The following is a 17,397-nucleotide window of genomic DNA, read 5'->3' as shown; positions in this document are numbered from 1 at the left end:
CATAGATTTAAATTATTGTTTGAAATGGACGAAATAAATTAAATCAACCATACGAGTTCGTCAAATCGAGAATTTCATATTTCAAAAAGTACGCAATATTTATAGCCTCCAAACATTTATAATTTTGTATTACAGTTTCTGGATAGTATATGTTTAAACTTCAATTCTGAGTTGAATGAGTATATACTATTGGATTTTACAATGACACGCCATTTTTTTCGCTTGACACTTTTTGGGGTAGTAAAAATTCATAAAAAGTTTCACTTGGCGCATAAATACATTAAAACCTGAACACAGATTTTACTCGAGAAGTAACATTTTTAGAATTTTCCAGTTAAATAAAAAAATCACGAAAAAAATAATTTAATAATCTTATTTGAACAACTACTAGTTTTTAACTGGACCATTTTTAGGTATCCGAATTTTTTCTACTCGGATTTTGTTTATAAATGCGACTATATTTCTTTGGTGTGCCAACAAATTAGATAGTTATAAAAAACTAAAGAGACTATACTGTCCATGTGGTGTTTAAAACTGAAACTAAATTATAAAATGGTTTTGTTTATAAATAATATACTCGAAAGATTGATAGATGTGTGATATTTCATGATATACGTATATATATATTATATAACGTGTGTCCACAGCAGGGGGTTAACTGAAAAGCTTTTAAGGGGCCTAACATTTGGCTTAAAATTAGTTTAAAAGATTAATGTCTAATAATAGTTTTTATACTGCAGTCGTGAATTCTGTCAATTTTACTATTTTACATCGTTTAGATACATACCATTACACTAAAACTATATATGTACTTACAATACTATCTGATATATCGAGTGTTACATGTATTATCATATTATTTGTTACAATTAAATTATAACACGATTTTAGAATTTGTACGATAGTAACAATGGTCATTGTAAATTAAATAATAAACGTAAAAAGGAAAAGTGCAAAAACAATTTAAGTGAACGCTATACACTTTCATCAATTGTTTCTATTGGATGAATGCATTTGATTAGATGCATCAAATAATACAATCACGATTTACAATATCAAATTTTTAGTTTTTGATTGATTTTACTTGGTTGTGTCAATTTTCAATGAATTTTTATTTATAATATACTTTTTTAAACACAAAACAGCACTATAAAACAATACAATGTATATTTGTTATTAAACACGATTTCATTACTTTCAAGTTTCTATATTTTCAACTCAAAATTAATAATTTTGTAAATTATTATAAAAGATAAAGTATAATTTCAATTTTAAATAACTTCACAGCATGAAAATAGTGCTTATAATTTCCATAGATTATGTTTGTATACGATATATTCAGATACGTGGTTTTATAATGTTATAATAAGTCGTGATAAGAAGAAAAGGTAAAATGTTATGAGTTATGACATTCTGCTCGCGTAAAAGTTTTAATAATGTTTACTCGTTCATCTCATTTGGTGAAAAAATCAAAACTCAGAATAAACTTCAATTGAATATTGTTATAAAAGATTAATTGGATTTTTTAAAATAACCACCCAATATAAAGTTTAAGCGAAGTTTGTAGAAGACAGGTTAATTAAATACGCCACACGACGTGAACGGAAAGCATATATATAAACGATAAATTAAACTGCTTGCAATATCCTCAATATATATATAGATAAATAACCATATACGCATACGGTTTATGCGGTAATACAATTTTTAAACAACAAGTAGGTACCACAGATTTTACAGTGTTCACGAATGATGTATATAACTATGTATATAAAATACAGTATACTGTATAAAATACATACACCCATAGTCGCACGTATATATTTTTGCATAAGTAGACACACGCAAGCTTATCGGAAGTCACGTGTCGAGTTCCCGTGTTGAAATTTGTTCGCTGTAAAGCAAATTTTCGAAATCTCCTTTTATTTTTGTCCTACAAAAATCGTTGAAATACGCGTTTTTGTCAAAGTTTTCGCGCACACGTACCAAAAACCTGCGATATAACGTAATGTACAATTTACAATAAAAGTATGTACTGCAGTTTCTCTTTGTGCCAAGACGTAGTAGGCATACAACAATAACAGTAATAATATAATAATAATAATAATATAATATAGAAACCGCGAACGAAGCCGTGGAGACGACGCGCGACGTGCGGACTCAATGCGTCGTCGCGCCGTATTGATCTCTATCAATTATTGTTCCCGTGGTCGGCACGCATATAAATAAAATGGCTTAGATTATAATATTATATTATTTAGGACGCGCAGACGTGTACACAAAGCGTAGAATATATACGACGCGTAACGACGGCACAAAGGTTTAAGATATTTTATAAACGAATCGACGGAAGACGGCGACGACGACGACGAGGATAAGTAGGAACATATTGTTATATTTTGCAATTTACGCTTATTATGTGCGCGTATAAGATATATCTCATAAAAAACGATAAGCGCGTGTATTCATGTATATTAAATGTTTATGCCTGACGATTTGTGTATAGGCTAGGCAGTAGCGGTCCAGCGCAGCTGCCGCGTCGCGTGAATTTTTCCTTATCCGGCGGCGCGTAATAATTGTGCGCGACGAAGATGTCATCTCCGCGCGCAGAGGCATACCGAATACTGAAAATCGATCGGTCGTATCGCTGGTTGATTTATACTTATATATATATATATACGGAGTGATTCAACAAGCATGCTCACCTGTTTTTTTCTTCAATAATCCTGTTGTTAAAAATCTGATTGTTGGAAATTTAAAATATATTTACTATACAACCATATTTTAAAATTCTTATACTACTTAAGGAGTTTTACCGATAACTATCCCTTTTATTTTTTCTACCGTAAATATATTACTGAGTAGATGTGTTTCTGAAAATGTTAACGCATTAAACTCAAAATTTGGGACGAGTAGTAATTGAGTTATTTAACTTTATGAATTAAGAATAATGGATTTGGAAGATATGGAGGTTATGATTATTTGAAAATTTTAGTTCTATTAAAATCCATCATTTTTTGTAATTTATAAAAAAAAAAAAAGTCCCAAGTATAATAATTATTTTATCCAATATTATATCCATATTTTATTTATCTAAAGAACGTTATCCTTAATATTAACATTTTAATGTCTGAGAAACTACTCGTTCGGATTTTGAAGTCGGTACACCAAAATATTTATAAAAATAATAATTATCCATCAAATAATTTATGGTATACAAAGGGTGATTTTCATTTGAAAATTAAAAGTTTCTACCAATACAAAATACTCTCTAAATAGTAAAAAAAAAAATCACAAGAATTTGAAAATATAGTCTTTAATTATATTTAAAAAATATTTCAATAATAAGAATTTGAATAAATTAATTAATGGAGGAAAAATTGTAGGTGATCATGTCCATATCCGGTGAATTACTCTATATATTAGTTATTTTTCATTCGATCAAATTGTACGTATTTATTGACTACTTCGTATAATGAATACCAACTAATGAAGCATTATATCAATAATAAACGATAATACTATTATAATATTATATAGACTGCAGCTGGAAAAATGATACCAATGGAAAACAAAAAAATACACGCCTCAATATTTTATAACGCGTTGCCCGATTGTAATCGAACAGTTCTTATTCCGACGATGAATATTATAAAACGACGTGTTTTTTGGTTTTAGTTAATTCGCGTGTGGTACTAAAATAATTATAATTTAGAGGAAATAACTAAGTTTTCACGTGGCCTTGAGAAATTGGACCCACCTCCACAATGTGCGTTATTGTATTATGCATAATATATTTATTATTTATTTAGATATTTGTATGAATGATTAAATAGAAACGCAGAAGTTAAATACGCGTATGCAATGTTTCTCTCATCTTTCGCTTCTTATAGATTATTTTAAATTTTTACTTAATACTTTATCCATCAACCACTGAAACATCGTTTTTAATACGAACGGAATTTTGAGTAATACGTATAAGAACGTTTATTAATATATAAACTTGCATATTATATTAGTTTCGCAATAGATGCTGATGTATTTTTAATTTTTATTTCCGAGTGCTAATTACATTTCGTGAAAAATAATGTTCGCTTTCGCCCCGATATATTAAATATATTTAACTTCTGGTCTCATAATTTCAAATTATTTTGATGATAACTATAAATTGACCAAAATTCATTAAAGTTTGTAAACAAAACTCGATTTTAATATTATAATGTGTAACCATAGTTCTTACCTAAAATAATTCATAAACATAATAAAATCGAAATTTAGAAAAAAGAAAAATGCAATTTAAGAATTTTCTAAATGCTTATTGAATAGGAAAATCGAAATAAACCACAAACTGGAATCGTTTTTAGAACGCAACTGTTGGTAATTTATAGATAGTTTACAGTATTACTGCAGCTTGTAGCTCAACTATAGTGATTGGCCTACAAAACAAAGGATGTTATAGTTTCATTTATTTTTCATCCGGTTATTCGTCAGTAGACGTGAATTCGTTCTTTGATATTTCATATAATTTTTCGATCAACTAGTTAATCAACCATAATTTAGGTTCTAAACGAGCGATGTATGTGTTGGTTTTACAATGATGTTATGTGTTTTCTATGTAATTTTTTGGAACATGCAGTTAAAATATATTTATTCCCAAGGTCGTAGAATATTGAATTTAATTAGTACTTAAGATGGGATATCATGTATATAATATATATATTATAAACATAAAAATCAGTTTTCTACAAAATATATTTTGTTTATTTTTTATTGTAATAAAAAATGAATAAATACAAATACTTGACATTTTCATCAAATGTTCGGTACTTGAATTGGAGGGGGATCTTTAAAAAATATGTATATACATTTAAATGTACCCCTTCTGTTATATCCTAATCAATAAAAACATTTTAATCTTAAAGTATTTTTTTTTTATCTAAGAATTTTTGCATCTCTGTTATATTTTGTTTCGATAATCCATGCATTGTAAATATTTGTTTAGATATTATTACATTTTTAAAGTGATGACTCTTTTTGAATAATTTATAGACATTTTTAATTTTAAATATATATATATATATATATATATATACATATTTTTTATGTCTGTGTTTTGTGTTTTTGTATGCAATAATTTATAATTGAATTTGTCAAGTTCAACTCGACTAATTATAGTGATCTACATAATCTATCTATCACATATTATATGAAGAATTAAAATTGAAAATTGAAATCTACTGTATAGCAAAGTGATTTCCTTAGTTTTGTTTTTAAATTTATAGCATTCTACAATGAATTCACTACGCTAACAAAATTAATTGAGTTTTGTGTAGATATTAACATTTAAATGTTGAACTTATAATATTATACATAAATCAACAGTCATATAAAGATATATTAATTAATTGTGTAGCATTACGTATATGATTTAAAAATCGTAAATACTGATTCATCTGGTTCACTTTACATTTTCTAAGTAGGTACCTAAACACTAAACACAGTATACACCATTCACACATTTGCATTTTTAGATGATTGTGAAGGGACTTATAGCTTTATATAGCTTTACAACCATCTAACATTCAGAGATCTACAATATATTATTATAATTTATAACCGGTATAGCGTATTACACTAGTTAAGTTTATTTAGTTACGTTTTTGAGATGAAATAGCATCGCAGTAGCGGCTGTAACGCATCGGAAAACGTTTCGCAGAAAATGTCTGGTGTTGTCGTGTGCATCATAATATAACCTCTGGGGGTCCTGTATATACAGTCCATACACAAACACACATACACACATGCATACACATTTATATTATATTTGCTATACATGTATATTTCGCTTCCTCGGTTTCCGTGCAGATCTCAACTCATATAACTTCTAATCTACCGTTACTTAATAAATTCTATTACATATACCATTAAGTGTACCTAGTGTAAATACATAAATATATATCGGTATATATATACGCATTATACAGCGTGGATCAGTCTAGAAAGTTTGGAAACTCGAGATTATTCGTACACGTCGGTCGTTGTCGCGCACGGTATCTATACGTAATAATACATCGAAATTAATTAATTAATTTAATTAACCATTTGTTGTATGTAAATATTTATATATATTTACATAAAACTACAACAATCATATGTACCTACAACTACTGCTAAGTACTATTGCGAGTTGACTTTAAATGGAAAATTTAGCGTCTCCAAAGTTTCTAGAATCGCAGTTGTTATTGCTTGTTACAGCTTACTATAAAGTTACATAAATCACATAATATTATACACCGTAGTCGATTCAGATCGTTCGATTTGTTTAATCTCCGCTGGTCATTTGATGTGTTTTATTTTTTCATTTTTTTTTTTTTTTTTGTTTTGCTGTTTCTAAACTACGTTTTTCTTTTTTACGCGCTCCGTTCACAATAATACCGTAAGAAATATATTGTTTTCACAGCCCATCCCTACCGGTTACGGTGCGTAGCAGAAACTCTCCTTTTTTCTTTCGATGCAATATACAATATGCTAAAAAACAACGTATCTCCGTGTTTATATAAAACGACAGCTAGTAGTTAGCAACAGTGTCTATATCTACCTATATGCCACTATGCTGCTATAAATATGTAATTGGTTTAAGTATGCAAATAGTGCAGGTATAGATGTAACCGTAAGTCCGTAACGTATATACTTTTAAGATAGAGCGAATAAAAATATAATTTTTGTATTCGTGTAATATTTTTCGAAAATGCCAAACCTATACAATCCATTATGGCTATAAACACCGTCAAATAAAAACGAATAAACTAAGTAAACATATTTTAATTTAGATGCCTCGTATTCAAGTACATGTTTATATATATTTTGGAAAATGTATTTATAGAGAATTGTCGTTTCTTTTGCATAGTACAGACAGTGTAAACATTTTGAACGTATAGAATCTAAGAGCAAAATTCTGTATGTACAAAATATAACACAACATTTATTAGACTGTAAAAACACGGAGATTGTATACAAACTATATACATATCTGTACATACAATATACTTACTACTTTATGCATATATATTTATATATTTATGTATACTTACATATTGTATGCATATTTCGTATACATCAACACTATAATATATGTATAATTTACATACCTGTGCATGGATTTATACTTTACACATATGAAGAATTTTTTTTTTAATATACGGATCATTACGTAAAATAAATATTAAAAACACGAAACAATATTCGATGAACAAGCCGTGCGTGCATGGTGTAGCACGAATGAGAGCTATAGGATATATTATTATATGTCGTATTGCGTTTTAAAACATTGTCGTCATTCGAAAATACAATATTATAATCATACATTTACATTTCACGGAAATGTCTGAAATATACATATCCATACCATTTATATTATATAGGTACATTTCCTACCTACGTTCGGATTTGGAAACTTTATATTTTACCACGGGGCTTATGCCATGAGAGAGAATTTTTTATACACAATATTATATAAATAACACTTTTTACGTCAAATATAAACTGGGTAATCCACCAAACACGCTCAATCCTGCATTTTATGCTTTAACTATACCTACATTTATTCATTTATGATTTTTTTAAATTCTTATAGCATACTTTACTTTACTAAGGATAATACTTCATAATGAAAAATTTAGACAAAGATTTGTTGGTAGGGGTGGGTTGATAATATATCTACATAATACAAGTACTATAAAACATTAAGATCGGTTTAAATATTATGTTACGACCAGTCCTGTATTTAGGGGGGCACGGGTAGGAACATGCCCGGAGGTGGCAAAATATTTTAGAGAAATTAATTTTAAAAATGTAATAAAAAAAAAATAATAATAATAATAATAATAATAATCCCATTTTAATGAATTATTGGAAAAAATTACATTAAAAAAAAGAAACTTGTATGTTTTATTATGTTATAATTTGTCAATTAAAAGAATATTTAAATTTTTTTAACTATTAAACGATTTAAATGTATTAATTGATCAGTTAGATTTTAATATTAAAAAATCCTGATCATTGATAAAATAATCACTGTAATATTAAACTAATATTGCTAGTTGGAGGAGGTGGGGCATAAATTATATGTCCAGGGGCGGAAAATTTTTGAGTACGGCGGTTAGTGGTTACGGCAAAATAAGTATAGAAAATAACGTTATTCGCCGTCAATATTTCAAATCAGTTGTAACACGATGAAGGAATTTTTTTAAATATAAAAAAATGTTTCGTTATCATATTATATTATACTATTATTTGTTTTTACAAGAATAACTTCTGTGACATTTAATACTACACGACTTATTAATCCCATGACTACAGTGACAAAGTTTATTATTGCAATCATCATTTATTGTCTTGCAATGACTCATGTGCTGGTACTCATAGTGAAATCCGATAAATTAGAATTCAATCTTTGTTTTGCGTATATCGTATAAGCCTGAATCCGAAGACTTGTTCATTCACAGACAAACAGAACAATCATAATTCATAAACAAGCCGACTTGCCGTATCCAATTACTAGGCTTGTTATCATTATCAAAATTATCGTGAAAAATATTATTTTATTGATAATTTCCAGAAAACTAGAAGATATTGTTTTTTTTTTCAGAATCTAACTTAATATTTCCTAAAAATTAAATGTACGATAAAAAAACCTCAGAATTTTAAAATACGAGTTGGGCCTGTGATTTTATTTTTTTTACATTATTATTGTTTTTTTATAGCACCGGAACGAATTTTTAAAATATCCGTCGACGATAACGACGACGACGACGAGGATGATATCGCGGAGGGTAGTGGTGGCGATGTGAATTTCACAACATTGGCGCCGCCGACGAGTAGTAGCACCGCACCAACTAATCCGAAAAAGTGGCCAACCGAAATCAACATCACGTGTTACGCCGCCGGCATGCATCCCGAGCCGTCCATGAGCATTTGGGTGAACGGAGTGTACGTATTATATATTATATTTACTATGATATACTATTATTTTTCCTTTTATATTTCTAAGTACTTTTCTAAGTGGCTTTGGTTTCCGTAGTTTTCGACTTTTTATGTTTTTTAATAAAGGAGTTACCTACCGAGTCGTACTTCCTACTTCCACCCAAATACTGCCATAATTACTCTTCATGCCTTTTTGCTCTCCGCGTGTCTTTTCACTGTGTTTATAATAAAATAAAACTACGTGCGCCCGTCGGCGACGCAGTTGACAAACACCCAAAATAATTTAATTCCGTATACCCACACGTAAAAGCACTGCACCATTATGTTTGAGGTCATAGATTTCTTTGGCTTTAAACGGTTTCATTTTTCCGAAAAACAGATCGATTGAGAATGTATAGTACTTATGCCATATATATATAATGTAAATTTTAATTTATTTAACTCCGTCGTCGTCATCATGCGATCAACAACCGCACGTTAGTTCTGCATTTTATATATCTCTGGGTCTTAGTGAAATCGTAAATTGTGCAGGTATTTATCTAATTGTCATAATATGCATATGATGCCTATATACGCTTATGTTGTATAGGTATTATTTTAATGTGCAGATTGGACACACTTACTGCGTTTACAGTAGAATCATCTGAAAAAAAAAAAAACACCGTTTAAATATATTCTACAATTCAGCAGGTTTTTTTTTAGTTTTTCAACAACAGTGACGTTCATAAGTAAAATTTTATACATGCAATAGTCACCCCGCCATAATAGGTAGAAAATCGGAAAAACCGAATAGTTTTGATGTACCGTAAAAAGTTATTTAAAAAAAAAAAATGCCCATCAATATAGAAAGCTGTTAGCTAACGCGAAGAAAAACACATTCGAAATATACCGCATGCTTTTTTCGTGATATACGCACAAAATATCGTACATCAGTGTTCAGATAAAATTAAATTTCGTCGTATTATCCCTCGTATTACAAATAGTAAATAGGTATATGTCATAATATTATCATCACTTTGATATCTCATAGGTAAATATTTTATTTACCTCCTAAACATAATTAATATATTTTCGATTCAAATTTAATATATTTCAACATGTGTGCCAAAATAATTGGTTAATCAACAATAGCACTGCAAATAACAGCGAACGTTATGGATAATCTAATCCAATACCAGCTATCTCTAACGTATAGGAAATAACGTTATTAACTGTTTGACGTTATGCGAAACAATATTTTGTACGTGCAATATTCATTCCGGTGGATATAATTTAGTGCATACACACTTCAAACGTAGATAAAACCATATTCGTGTGCGTGTGTGTGGTCCTGTAGATTCGTTAGTCATTGTTGTCGTTTTACCCGGATTATTATCTTTGGCGGCAACAAAATAAACATGGTGGTATATTGCACACACTGCGCCCACACAAAAGCCGTATTCAATTACGAAATACCAATTACGTGGGTTAAACTACTTTGTAATTATGAGGGTAGTGTTTTGAACGAAAAATACACGTGTCCACGTGATCGCAAACACGCTTAAAATTAATGTCAATTTTTTTTTTTTTCTATCGATACGTTAGGTTAGATTAATCGTAATCCATCAGTTGCGTGTAATGGAAACATCTTGCGACTCGAAATCATACACCAAGCGGTATCAAGTATATCAAAATGTTGTTATAAAAAACGTGTACACATTACTCCGCGTGAAAGTCGATCTTGTCACGCTGCACAATACGCGCAGATTGTGGTTTGTCTGACGTGACAGTAATACACTGTAATATACCTAACCGCGGTAATGATTTAAAAGGTTGAATGAACATATTATTATTATAATGTATAAAAATTATGTCCACGTCACTTATGAGTGTCAGATATAATCGCGAATTGTTTATTATGTCTCTGTACAGTTTATAATAATGTATGGATTGTAAAGTTTGATCGTAAACTCGTTGGAAAAGGACAGAGCGAACAACTATCACTTATGTTTTCAACCATAATATTATAATATACCGTGTTGCGTTCTCCTACGACGATTTCTTTGAATCTCACAGCATAATATTTGTATCGCGTTCCTCAGTTGTCGACAAGGTTTTCTGTTCTCCAAATCATGTTACAGTTTTAAGTGGCATTTAGACATTTAGACACCGCGACGTGCGGTCGCACCCAACACGATATTATGTTATATTTATATCGTAAAAAGCCAATAATATTCGCTCGCCAAGAGTTGTAATCGCTATTTATATTATGATAATCTTATAACGTGCCGTCGATTTCTGTCCTGGCAGGTCGCTGGATTCCGTCACGTCGGTGGTCACGGAAGACGACGGGGACGACGACGAGACCAACGACGGCGTCGCCTCGCAGACGAGCAACGCGACGATGACGCCGTCGACTACGACGACGACGACGACGACCACGACCACGGCCAAGCCAAAGTCGGTGTACAGGAATAACCGGTACAGGGGCAGGGCAGACGGGGAGTACAAAAAGTACGCGGTGCGCGCCACCAGCGTGGTGTCGCTCAAGGACGCCGAGGAGTACCGGAACGGCAAGCCGAATCAGCACCACCGCCGGCGAAACACCGTGGACGTGGAGTGCCGGTTGCGCGTGCCCGGCGACGGTGCCGGCGACGGCCACTGGAAAGCCGACCGGCCGGCCGACCGCTACTACGCCGTCCGCAAATCGGTGACCTACAAGTACCGCAACGACCTTCCGCCGCCCGGTGACGCGTTCGCCGCCGTGTCTTCCGCGTCGTCGGTGGCCGAAGAGGGCGACGATGACGCCGACAACTACGGCGGCGGTGTCGACCGCGGCGCGGGCGGCGCCTCGAACGCCCAAGACGCCGGCGAAGACGCAGGATCTGCAGGCACCAGACCCACCGCCGCCGCGTGCTTCTCCATCGTTGTGGCCGCTGCCGCCGCAGTCGCCGCCGCCCGACGTTGAGAGACACGTGCGAAGTTTTCGCCCACTCGTCAGCCGCCGCCTCCGCCACCCCCCCGCCTCTGCCTCCATCGCCCGTCCCCTCTCCCCATCCACCCGCCATCGTGTGCACTATATGGTGTATTAGTGAAAGTATATATATATATATATATACGCATATATTATGATATTATTTATGACGAACGACACGATGACATTGCAATAATGTTATGAGTCGCGTGTTTTTGCGGAGCTAACGAGAGCAAAACGGTTTGCCGACCGTTTTTACTGATACGACGTAATAATGTTGTCGTGCGTTTTGTTTCAGAGACAATCCAAAAAGAGATATTGTTATGACGTGTATTAACAGAGGTGTCAGAAACGCTGTAAACCGTTCAAAAATACGGTCGGTGACGGGAGCAAATAACGTTTTAGTAAAAAGTTTAGCGACATAAAATCATCGCCAAAACTATTATTTTTTTTTTGCATTTTGCAACCCGTTTGCTCTCAGTACCTCCGCGAAAATGCGATTATTATACGACGTAGTGATGCGCACAGTGTTTTACATTTTTGTTTACTCGACACCGATTAACCGCCTAATCCCACCCCCCCTAAACATTTTGAACCGATGACACGATTAATGTCAAGTTCTGTTTAACCGTATTTTTACTTGACCTATCAAAATATATTATCGCCATATCGTTAACTGTTAAAACATAATAATATCTACGACTTGTGTTGTCCTCCTGACCTGGGACGCTCGAAATTGTTTTTTGCGATTGCGTGAGTGCTTCAGATCACATCCATTCCGACTGTGAGTATAATAGAGATCCTTTGCCAAGGATTCCTCTGCGGTCCGGTTAGTCGTTTCGTGTTTGAGAGCAGAGAGTGTGCCCGGGAAAACTGCCCCCCTTTCTACAGCTTCGCTGATACTTTTGTCATGTTCTGTATTGTGCCTCCTTTTCCCTCCTACTATGACTCCTATAATGATCGATCGTCTACATAAACGTAATTATAAATTACAACAACATCAAATCGTTGATTTTAGATAGTTCCATAGAAATATTGTATTCATTTCGCTTTTTTCGCGTCTGCTTTAAAAAATCTAACGGTTAATCAAACCGATTATTGTGTGGAAAAAAATCGAAAAAAATTTCTCTTTAACTAAAATTTTATTTTAATCTTTTAAATAACACGAATACATTATATAATAATATAGTATGGTGGATAACATATAGACGGTAATTTTAAAATGAGCTAAAACTAAAGACATTTAAAAAAAGATTTGTATGAAAAACCGCGATATTGTAATTTTGTGTTATTTAATATCAAAACCCGCTGTATAATGGGTTCAGGCACAGCTTTGGCGGATGACATCCAAAACGATTTTTATTAACTACAAAAATATTACCTCGTTGAAGGAATTTTAAATATATTATTTGAAAAAAAAAAACGATCACACACAATCTAAAAGCTTATTTAAAATAAAAACGTGTCTTATTGAAATATTGGGAAACGCAACTATACAGTTAAAAACGAGTAAATCGAATTCCGCCGTGTAGATGGTTTTGATGTGATTTTGTTTCGATACTTTTTAAAAGCAATTTATTTACAAGTAGTCCCAATGTCAGGATCAATTTAACCATAGTTACAATACTTGTTTAGAAAACCTGATTTAATTGCACTTGTTGTAGGTTGAGACTTGTAAAATAGAATCGCAGTTCATCGGAAACACGGGTTTACATGCACGTAGGGCATTCATCTTTCTAATGAGACACTGAGACCTCATCAAAATCAATCTGATTGTCCGATGAAAAAATACAATAAAAACGAAAACGATCGTCGAAAATCGCCTATTGACAAGTACATGTTTAGTTAAATCGTCGAGATATTTAACGTTTCACGTTTCCGTTTTTGTCTAAATTAGTTTTTTCATTTCACTTTCTGTATCCAATATATTTAAAAAATGTAATAATATTTTTTACACGTAATTTATACCATGAAATTAAAACCACCGAATTCATACATAATATTAAAATTGTATTGGGGTAAATCATTTGGCAGTCGGCAAATATCTATTTCAAAGTAAACTTTTTTGATGATGTTCTTTAATTCTCGAAAAACGTACAAATTACTCATATTTCTATATTTTTACTGTTGATTGGAAACTATAGACACTTTGCATCTGCACCATTTGACTTAAAAGCGTTTATTCGACACGTTTATTCACAGATAATTTATTTGTATTTGTGGTTTTTTAACAAAATTCTAAACGCACAGCAAACCGATTTACTGACGTCCGTGCGCTTAATTTTATTGCCGCCACAGTTTGCATAATGTTATCATAAATTTATAATCGTTTAAGTTATAATACAACTATTGTACGTGTGTGTACAAAATATCGAGACACGATCAAAACTGTCAACTGCAGATGTAGTTGTAAAATGGTTATGGCATTTGTATTCCCCTCCACAGGGAGAATTCAAATAGTTTTTGTATCATAAATATAAAATTTTGTATATTTAATATAATATAACTTTGTCTTGTTTGCACATACGCCATTCTTAAAGGGCGTACCCAAATACACTATATTTCACTAACCGGATGTTCTTACATTGTGTTTAAATGAATAGTGATACACATTATTTTTTTTATTAAATCGCGTTTTACGGGTATGATAAAAAATTGTAGTCACCACAGTTTTAGTTAAACCAAATATACCATAAACCATATTATTATCTACCCATACACAGTCTGTACCAATATATAATAAAAAAACTCTTATTATTAATTTGTGTGAGTACCTCCTATGAAATTCTGCAGATGTATTAATGTCTTACGGTTGTTTATGTCTTTTTTCCCCACAACTTTATGTTATTGTAATTATTTTTATTATTATTATTATTATTTATTGTAAATATGTAATTTTTAACACTACCATCACTATTATACACGTTTCTAGTCTAAAATAATGTAGCGAAAAATAAAAATAAATGTTTAAAAATAGTTTAGTTGACATTAAGCCTTAAGTTCATGTTGTGTTAATATTAAAATAATATTACTATTACTACTGCTATAATATTATATTACTGTACGCAGTGTTTGTTTGTTGAATTAAATTGATTATTGATTTTTGATTTATCTAGATCATTGGCTTAAAAACCAACGAGATATTATACATGTCTATGATTAATTTGTTTATTGTTATTACTTACTTATTACGTACATCCTATAAAATATTTATTATACTAATACCTATGTTACACGCATTTCTAATTATATAGAAACTACTAGGCTAGACACACCAAAGAATAAATATACATTTTTATTGTACTGTACAATGTTGTACCGCGCTCTATTGTAGAATATTATTTATGTATACTAGTATAATATAATATCTGGCATAAAAGCTTATTATATAATACAAACCGATTTCGTTGTATAAACATACCTAATTTAGGTTAGTAGCATTAAGTTTCAAAGTACCTATATTATTATACATTTATAAATACATTATACACTTAAATAATATAGTTTTACTAGTGACGCGAAAACACAATAATATAGTTTTATCTAAGTAATATATACATATTATATTATTCTACTACTTTATTATTATAATAACATTATTATTCTCGATATTTAAAGATGTGTGTTTTATAAATTAATGAGATTAAAAGAAAAAAAAACATAACATAAATTATTATCTTCTTCTGTAAAACAATAATAATATTACTGTTATTGTTTGGAATGTTTGGATCTAGTAATTATATTATAAACGTGTTAATCATTTTACTTGCATAATATAAAAGTTGCGATTAAAATATTTGTTTAACTTTTGTTTTTATTATTTAAACGACTTGGTATTTATAACGAGTACCGCATAATGCAGTGTTATTTTTTATACAAAATTTGAAAACAATTTACTAACTTTATGTATAGACATAGTTAATACAATTGTATGTTTACCACTTGAAGTGTTTATTCGACGATGTTCAAAGTGAACATAATCAACATTATGACTTCCTTGTGATTGACTTTTTAGTTTCTTCAACCGTTGTCGTTTATTATTATATTTATCTAACTTAAAAAACGTATTTAAGGGTTTTAATAGCTATAAGAAGTTTATAATAATATCTCTAATTTCAACCAATAATTAAGTTGCTTAACTGTAATATAGTTTCTTTACAATTTTAAATTAACTAAATTTGATTGGCCGAGCTAAAATGTTCATATTTCATGTCGTGGACAAAAGTTTTTCATTTAATGATTATGTAATATACTATATAATATTATGTAGTATATTAGCCTAGCATATTTAGTATGTTAGCATATAATACATTTTAAATAAATAAAGTACCTACACCTGTCCTACTTATCCTTTGACATTTTTAGATCTTATATTATTATGTTTTTTTTTCAATCAGTGTATGGTCATCAATATAAAATATAAATACGTACATAATATAATTTTAACCACAATGATTGTTATTGTACAGACTATAGATAAATAGTTTTTCATCCGTTCAATCAATTACGATTTTGTTAATTCCTACTTAATATTGTAAATTGCATGATTAACTAACTAGGTATGTCAGCAACTTTACCGATTCTAGTATTAATACGCGCAGCCAGTTTATTCCAATAGAATGTGACTCAGCCGCCAAGGATTTTATGTTTGGCGTGATTGTGGGAGGGTGGAATATACTGAATACTGATAACAAATCCTTGGCGGATGATGTAGAACGATGCGTATCATTTGAATATTTGATTGCTGACATACCTGTTAGTTAATCGTGGTAAATTGTATTTTAATATTTATTTTCAAAAAATGTTTCCATAATAACTTTTATTATTCATTTATCGTATTTTTTAGCTTAGTATCTTCAACAACGGATTTTATTATTTATTTAACTCTTTTTGACAACCCTAAATCAGCAATTTTTTGAAATTATTTTCATTTATTAAAGTTTGTTAAAAGTAACCAAACAATATTGTACAATATATTACGTTGCTTAAAAAATGTTATTGTTATTATATAACAATTTAATATTTATGGACCGAAGTCATAAATATTTTTTTTAAAGATTTTGTTTATTTATATGAGTTAACAATCGTTAAATTCATATTCTAAAAGAAGTGAACATTCTATGTTCGGTTTTATAAAAAGCATTGGCAAATAAAATTACTTGAAAAATGTGAGAAACATTATTGTTATAGATATTCAATTTTTATGAAAATAAATTGAAAATCGCTTATAAATGTGTATCTTACGGGTTATGGTAAATTTTATGTATTATATTTTGTTCACGAAATTCACAATTATTTTCTATTTTATATCAGATACATATATAGAAAAACTGTCTACAACATGAACCTATAGTAATAATATGGTGTTTTGTGTATATTATATATTATAGATATGTGTGTATCTGCAGGCCGTACAATATTACAATGACATACAATATAGGTACTCGGGTGATATATATATA

The 17,397-nt window shown here is 30.8% G+C and overlaps 1 protein-coding gene across 1 annotated transcript in view; it reads left to right on the top strand.

Moving 5' to 3' along the window:
- LOC113553179 overlaps nucleotides 1-15,477 on the top strand; it is a 47,834-nt gene extending 32,357 nt beyond the window's left edge. Inside the window, exons 3-4 of the mRNA XM_026956363.1 lie at nucleotides 8,763-8,988; nucleotides 11,272-15,477. Of these exons, the coding sequence (XP_026812164.1) occupies nucleotides 8,763-8,988; nucleotides 11,272-11,929 (884 nt within the window). The 3' untranslated portion in view covers nucleotides 11,930-15,477. The remainder of the gene's footprint in view (nucleotides 1-8,762; nucleotides 8,989-11,271) is intronic.
- Nucleotides 15,478-17,397: the final 1,920 nt, after the last annotated feature.

This window comes from Rhopalosiphum maidis, chromosome 2 (assembly GCF_003676215.2).
Source record: "Rhopalosiphum maidis isolate BTI-1 chromosome 2, ASM367621v3, whole genome shotgun sequence".
NCBI lineage: Eukaryota > Metazoa > Arthropoda > Insecta > Hemiptera > Aphididae > Rhopalosiphum > Rhopalosiphum maidis.
The sequence above is the reverse complement of the archived record's forward strand: the minus strand, read 5'-3'. Positions and strand labels throughout refer to the sequence as shown.